This window comes from Nicotiana attenuata, unplaced genomic scaffold (genome assembly GCF_001879085.1).
Source record: "Nicotiana attenuata strain UT unplaced genomic scaffold, NIATTr2, whole genome shotgun sequence".
Classification (NCBI taxonomy): Eukaryota; Viridiplantae; Streptophyta; class Magnoliopsida; order Solanales; family Solanaceae; genus Nicotiana; species Nicotiana attenuata.
This window is the reverse complement of record NW_017671815.1, coordinates 2,408-10,156: the sequence shown is the minus strand read 5'-3', so window position 1 is coordinate 10,156 and position 7,749 is coordinate 2,408. Positions and strand designations below refer to the sequence as shown.

Genomic DNA, 7,749 nt, shown 5'->3' with positions numbered 1-7,749 from the left:
CTTGAAGCCAAAGCTGCTCAGTTCCAACTGCCCAAAAACTAAAATGTAATACTCTTATATGTGTCTCTCCTTTTTTTTTTTTTTTTTGTTTTTGTTTTTCCCCTCGTGTCCGGTACTCGGAGTGGGATCCGATTAAATCCGGATTCGCGCCGAAAAATTTCACATTTGGGGGTAAAATGCTTACTAACAAAGGCGACTACATATCCAGGGCTCGAATCCGAAACCTCTTTAAGGATGAAGGAGTACTTACCAATCCAACATAAGCTCGGTGGTTTATATGCGTCTTCACTTGAAGCCAAAGTCTCCAAATTCCAAATACACATGAGTGACAGAACAGAGAGAAAATAGAAAATAACCCTTGACCCTCCTAATTATTTATTATTCCACCAAACAACTACTACTTCTACTACTATACACTTTCCTTTACCATCAAAGAGGCAAACGCACAAACCCACAAAACACAACACGTTGTTCTACCGACACTCTCAGAACTCTCCTCACAGAGAAAGAAACTAGAGAGAGAAAGAAACAAAACACATTCTAGTGAGAGAAAGCTCAACTCTATTGGCCATGGATTTTCAGATCTATGGCGTTAGCAATCTCTTCATTTTCACTGTTATACTCCTTTTCTCCATTGCAACTGCCACATTGCAAGAAAACCAAAATGCAACATTTGCAAAACCCACAACTTCAGCACCCCAAATCAACTCAAACTCCATTCTTGTAGCTCTTTTGGATTCTCACTACACTGAGCTATCTGAGCTAGTTGAAAAAGCCCTTTTGCTTCAAACACTTGAAGAAGCTGTTTCTAAACACAACATTACCATTTTTGCCCCTAAAAATGAGGCTCTTGAACGTGATTTGGACCCTGAGTTCAAGCGTTTCTTGCTTGAACCTGGGAATCTTAGGTCGTTGCAAAATCTGTTGCTGTTCCATATGATTCCCACTCGCATTGTTTCCAACCAATGGCCGGCGCGTGTGCACGCGACCTTGTATCCTGGAGATGAGAATGTAAATGTTGAGGAGAAGAACGGTGAGAAAATGGTGAGCAGCGCAGTGATTATTAAGCAAGACGATATTATCAAACCCGACGGTGTAATTCACGGGATTGAGCGCGTGTTGATACCTAAATCAGTTCAACAAGATTTCAACACCCGTAGAAGTCTCCGGTCAATCTCCGCCGTGCTGCCCGAAGGAGCACCGGAAGTTGACCCGAGGACTCACCGGTTGAAGAAACCTGCACCCGTCCCAGCTGGCACACCACCAGTGCTGCCAGTTTACGATGCACTAGCGCCTGGGCCATCTTTGGCCCCAGCACCAGCTCCCGGCCCAGGTGGACCCCACCATCACTTTGATGGTGAAAGTCAAGTAAAAGATTTTATTCAAACACTCGTACATTATGGAGGTTACAATGAATTAGCAGATATTCTTGTGAATCTAACATCATTGGCTACAGAAATGGGTAAATTAGTATCAGAAGGGTATGTTTTAACTGTTCTGGCGCCCAATGATGAAGCGATGACTAAGCTGACGACTGATCAGCTTAGCGAACCAGGGGCGCCAGAACAGATAATGTATTACCATATAATACCGGAGTACCAAACGGAGGAGAGTATGTATAATGCAGTGAGGAGATTTGGGAAAGTGAAGTATGATACATTGAGGTTACCACATAAAGTTGTGGCTGAAGAAGCTGATGGTTCAGTGAAATTTGGGGCAGGTGAAGAAGGAGCATATTTGTTTGATCCTGATATTTATACTGATGGAAGGATCTCTGTGCAAGGAGTTGATGGTGTTCTGTTTCCTATTGAGGAAATTAAGGTGGCTCCTGTTGCTAAGGTTGTTGCAAAGCCAAGAAGAGGTAAAAAAAAATTCTACTAACTTTTTTCTCTTAGCTAATTTGGGTTTTGCTATATTAGTATAATTGTTGTTTCTTTATTTCAATTCATTTGATTGGTTTGCTATATCAGATTTTATCCTGGAAACTTTTAATATAAATGGTGGATGGTTATGTGAGTACTATTATGGAGTTTATTAGGAGTTGTAATTCTTGAAAATGGGAATTACGTTAGGCTTATTTAGTCAGTTTGCGGATGTTCAATTTTGCTCTTTTGATGTTAAAAATTGCATCTTTTGATGAATTTTGCGTTATTTTTGCTCTGTTGATGAATTCTAGTGAATTATCACAAAATTCTGCTTGATTTTTATTAATATATATGGAGTCTTTCTGAGTTCTTGAATCTTAAAAATGGCTATAAGTGTAATAGATGAGGTTTTTATGTTTTTTTACCTTTTACATTTTGCTCTTTTGATGTTAAATATTGCATCTTTCTTATGAATTCTGGTGATTTTCACAAAGTACTGTTTGATTGTTGTATTGATAAAGTATGGAGTTCTTGATCCTGAAAAATGGCTGAAAATGGGGATAAAATGAAGTTTTTATGATTCTGTTTTCTGGATTTTGCTACTTTAAATATTGTGTCTTCCTTAGTAATTCTGGTATGATAAAGTGTGTTTTAGTTCCCCTGAGTTGATTTTTGATGGTTGGTAAAAAGGACAATGGCATTAGGCATTTCTTAAAGCCAGTTGTTTGCCCAGCTTTTTCTGGTGAATTCTTGCGCTTAGAACCTAAGCTACGTATCTAACTTTTGCACATGATTGAACATGTCATCTTTGTCGACATATTTATTAAATTTCCTTAATGTTGAGGTAATCTCGTTTGGTTGCAATGTCCTAAGAATTAGGTAGTATATGTGAGTTAAGATTTCACTGTCATCATTTTTCTATTGATTAATTGGCTAGATTACTTTTGGTTACAAGAAGCCAAAGGTGGTTGACATGGCAAGTAAGTGCATTATTTAGACATTTACAAATAGTTTTAGGAAATAGTAGGTCTAGAATTTGTCGGTGAGCCAAAACAGAAAAGGAAAAAGGGGGGTTTAGTTCTTTCCTTGCTGTAACAATTATCCAAAAACCATTTTGATGGAGTTAGTTTTTGTCAGGGAACTTTAGCAGTTGAATTATGAGATGAGAAATGTGAAAAGGGAAAGGTTTGTTGGTCAAGGATTGGGTTAGGTAAAACTTATCTTAGGACTGGAATAATAATGGTTGAACATTTAGATCACTAAACCAAAATAGTTTGGATGTGCTAAACCCTTAATCACTTAGACAAAATGGTTATGATCACTGTGTTGAACCCTTAATCACCAAGTCAAATCCTTATCTATGGTGTAACATAATTTGCCAAGGGTGTGGCCTAGTGGGTGGAAATCTTTGTTAAGTTTTGGCGGACATACAGGCAGGCTGAGTTGGTTGGGTGATTGTCTCCTCAGTAAGATCTCATCGCATCGGGCTTACCTAGTGCGGTTTATATCTCCTGTGTGGTTTGCAAGTTATTGCACTTGTATTGATGGAAAGTAGCAAGTATCCAATAGAATAGTCGAGGTGTGCGTAAGTTGGTTCGGACACCACTTTATGAAATGAATTTAGGGTGTGACATAATATTAAAATTCTATTTCAGCATCTGTGAAACATAGCTGTACTCAATGATTATTCCTAACTTGAATGTAGAGACATCAAGACCAGCCTGTTTGTTGACTAACACTAGCCCCACTTGCTCTTTGTTTTTATCTTGACTTTACATGATTATCTGTCATGAATTGTTATCTCTTGGTTTAACATAATTAAATTTATACAGTTGACATTAACCTTTTCTTCATATCTTCTTTACTTGCTCAAGTTATATTCCTTGTGAGTTGTCTAACTAACATCTTTGCCAACACTCTCTTCTTTGTATTGCAGGAAAGTTGATGGAAGTAGTATGTGGTACACTGGGGTCATTTGCTTTTGCTAGTTGTCATTAAAATTTGTATACTGAGGATCTTCTGAAGATAAAGAATTGAAAGAAAGAATGGTGAGTGTCTTAAATATATGTATGAATTGTGATTTAGTTAGTCTACTTAGGAAATAATAAGGGGCCAAAAAAAAAAAAAATGAAAAAAAAAGCTTATACCATTTTTTTTCTTAATAAAATGGCAGTTTTTAGGAGGGCTTTGTTGATGGTGATGATAAACATAAAGGGAAGGAGAAGTGCTTGCATTGGAATAGAATTTGGACCTAATCTCCACCCCTCCTTCCTAAAAGAAAGAAAAGGGAGAATATCATCTTTTGTCTTATTTTTGTTATAAATACTGTAATTACGTATCAATTTTTTCATTTGTATTTAAGTTTGTTCTGCCGCAGTGTTTGTATCCACAAATGTACCCCCAAAAAGAAAAAAAAAAAATTAATATTTTTGCAAGAGCATCATCTTTTTTGTACTCTCTTTGTCACGGGTGGTGTGCTTAGTTTTGGCCCTTTTTTGATACCATAGCTTGTGAATTAACTATACTTTTTCTAGTTCTTTTAATATAACATAATATAATGAATGTGCTTTGTTTAGTGTAAAGTTCAAACTTCACTTGCCTTTCTTAAAGCATATGTATAGAGAAAGTGTTCGCACCAAACAAATAGTAAATGTAAGATATGTTGTTTGCATGTAAAGTTCAATCATTTAACTATGCATAAATGATTCTCCCTCCGTTTCAATTTGTGTGAACTTATTTAACTGAGCACGAAACTAAGTTTAAGAAAATAGAGAACACTTTTGAACTTGTGGTGTAAAATAAGGCACATATATTTTGTGTGGCCATAAATTATTACATAAAGGTAAGTTGTTTACAAATATTGAAAGGGTCATTCTTTTTTGCACGAACTAAAAAAAAAATAAGTACACATAAATTGAAACGGAGGGAATATATACTTTCACTCTATTTTGTGATTCTATGTGATAAACAAACTAATTAGGTATAAACGTTGTGTGCGAATAAATATTTTTACTTAAGCCACCCCATCCTTTATTGGTATCGATTTAATTTTGTAACATGTGGCTTGAACATGATTTAAGCTTATGAAGCAACAAAATTTTAGCTAAACAAGGCGACGAATTGTTGTGATATGTCTTGTAACATTCCCAAGAATACTCCTTTCTGTTCATAAAACTAATAAAGAAATTGACAAACAAGAGACGATATACTTAGATATTACCTAATATTTTCATGTGAAAGGACTTAGGTGTTAGTTTAATACATTTGCCACTAAACGAAATTGTCATCTAACTAACCAAGCAAAGCACACATTAAACCTATTTATTCGTTTATTTCTAGAGCTTAAATATGTTCAGAGCCAAAACTAAATTATACATGGAAAAATTCGTGAGAAGTTGCGAACCAACCATCTAATTTGATGAGAAACCTTGTCAATTTCGGGGCCAAACGAGAGCAAGAGGCAGGGGCGTACACATAAATTTTTTATAAGCGGTGTCATCAGTAAAAAATAAACAATATAACGGCATGAAAAATAAAAAATTAAGAACAGTAACACCAGCAAATCCGGTCACTCAGAAGTTGTTATTAAAGATGCTTTAAAAATGTGCAAAAAAATCAAGGAGTGGATTTTGATCCCCTACCCTTTTAGGTAAAAATGAATGTGCTGACCATTAGACCAAGTACACACTTGTTTATCTAATGGTGTCATTTTATTAATATATCTATTTCTTGGGTCCACTATTTATATGTGTTCTTAGTAAGATTTTTTAGTGAAGTGGTGTCGTATGACATTGCTTCGACTAATGTGTATCCGCCCCTGAGCAGAAGCAACATGGCAGGTATTCTCAAAAAAGAAAGAAACCAAAACAAGCAGGAAGGTAAGAACGAGTAAGACTAAAACAATATTGATTATAAATTAAACTAAAGAAAGAATGTTGACTGTTCGACAACGTGAAAACTGCACGAGCCTTGTTAAGGACTAAAGTCCTTAATAAAAGCGACCCTAATCCCTCCCCAGCCTAGATCAAAGATCTTCGTGCCTTTTTTTTTCCAGGGCAAAGTCAAGTTCGTTACGGTCAGCAAACCAGCCCTGCATCATATTCGATAGTGATTCAGATCACCTCCCCAAGCTTGGCTAACCTAATTATGTGTGAGCAATCAATCGACCGATCCACAATGAAATATGGATTAAATTGCTTTGAAGGTATGGCTATGCTTTTTTCCCCATCAGAGCAATACTTGAACATTATTAATCTGGCGTCTTCCTTAACTGTTGAAAAATGATGGTTTAGAACTTAATCACCAAATGAAAAAGTATACATTTGCGAAAAAGGAAATTGTTTAGTTTTTAAAACCATCAATTATTGGAACAAAACAAAATACAACTCCTAGTAATGTATAGGGTCAAATTCTGCCCATTACGTCTCCACGTTGGTAGGAACGACCAACGAATATACGCCGAAGTGAAGGCACGACCTAAGAATGTCGGCGTGAAGTGTATCATCGTTCCGTCGTCTCTCTCGAAGGGACGCGACCAATCTCTGTATTATTTTATTATTTTAAGGAGGGTTTCCTATTATATAAAGGAGGATCCCAATGTTGTAGAGGGGGAAGTATTTTTGATTATAGAACAAGCTCTCTCTCTCTCTCTCTCTCTCTCTCTCTCTCTCTCTCTCTCTCTCTCTCTCTCTCTCTCTCTCTCTTTTGAATATCCAATCTATTAGAAGCTATAACAAATATAATAAACATATCTAGGTCTTATTAACTTCGATTACGATTGATCCTTGATTCACTTTGATTGTTCTCACTTATAAGGTATATAGTATCTTTTGAGTCAAACAATTTGGCGCCGTCTGTGGAGATTTCGGCAATCGAAATCATAGTTTGCACCTAGAATAAAAAAAATAACGTACCACCGTTCTTCACACCATACAGAAGCCAAAAATGGCAGAAAATGACGCAAGAATGAAAGCAATAGCAGGCGTCACAGCCAATCTCATAGGCCCTCTTAACGAGGCCGGTAGAGAGAACATCCTGAGTACAACACCTGGTAGTGCACCGGATGGAGAGATCTCACCCTCTTCATCTGAAGACCTGACAATCTTGCACGAAAAAGGAGCCTCTACATCCGCAGTCAAAGAAACACCACCTCCGAGGGTCAAGAAACTGCTGGAAGAGTGGTTGATGAACACTCTAGGTAGCATGCTTGAAAACTCACCCCAAAGCAACATTAGAAATCCGTCAGTGGCAGACATTGCCGCTACCACCAGTGAACCCGATATTCTACCAGCAAATAACACCCACATCGATGTCCAGGCCAACGATGGTGCACTTGCAGCCATCCTTAAGAAGATGGAAGAAATGGAAAATGAGAACAAGGTACTTCGAGATCAAATGAAAGAGCACCAGGAAAGAGTGGACAAAATTCCCGGTGCTCCGTAGTTATTGCCAAAACGCGACGTAGGAAGATTCGTCGAACAGCCGTACAGCGAGGAGGCTGCCCCTCACTCGATCCCGAAAACCTTCAAGATGCCACCTTACTTGAGGATATATGACGGGACCACAGATCCCGAAGACCACCTGATCCATTATGTGACCGCTGTGAAGGGTAACGATTTGTCAAAAGAACAAGTACCATCCGTGTTGCTGAAAAAGTTCGGAGAAACGTTGACGGGGGGGCCCTAACATGGTACTCTCAGCTACCAGCTAGGATGATATCAACATTCGAAGAAATGGCGGATAAGTTCGCCACCGCCCATGCAGGAGCAAAGAAAGCAGAGGCTAGGGTCAATGATATCTTCGCTGTCAGGCAAACCGTAGGAGAAGGACTCAGGGACTTCCTGGCCAGATTCAACAGAGTAAGGATGAGCCTACCAAATGTATC

General features: G+C 37.8%; 1 protein-coding gene across 2 annotated transcripts; it reads left to right on the top strand.

The window, feature by feature from the left end:
* Nucleotides 1–325: 325 nt before the first annotated feature.
* Nucleotides 326–4,434, top strand: LOC109210373 (fasciclin-like arabinogalactan protein 17). 2 transcript variants are annotated; one of them, XR_002065540.1, is made up of 3 exons: nucleotides 326–1,861; nucleotides 3,802–3,913; nucleotides 4,039–4,434. XR_002065540.1 is itself a non-coding variant. In XM_019373770.1 (2 exons), the coding sequence occupies exons 1-2, from the start codon at nucleotides 571–573 to the stop codon at nucleotides 3,861–3,863; spliced, it is 1,353 nt and encodes a 450-aa protein (XP_019229315.1). In that variant the 5' UTR covers nucleotides 326–570; the 3' UTR covers nucleotides 3,864–4,319. The 2 variants fall into 2 exon arrangements, 1 of the variants encoding a protein (XP_019229315.1); XM_019373770.1 differs by having other exon boundaries at nucleotides 3,802–4,319.
* Nucleotides 4,435–7,749: the final 3,315 nt, after the last annotated feature.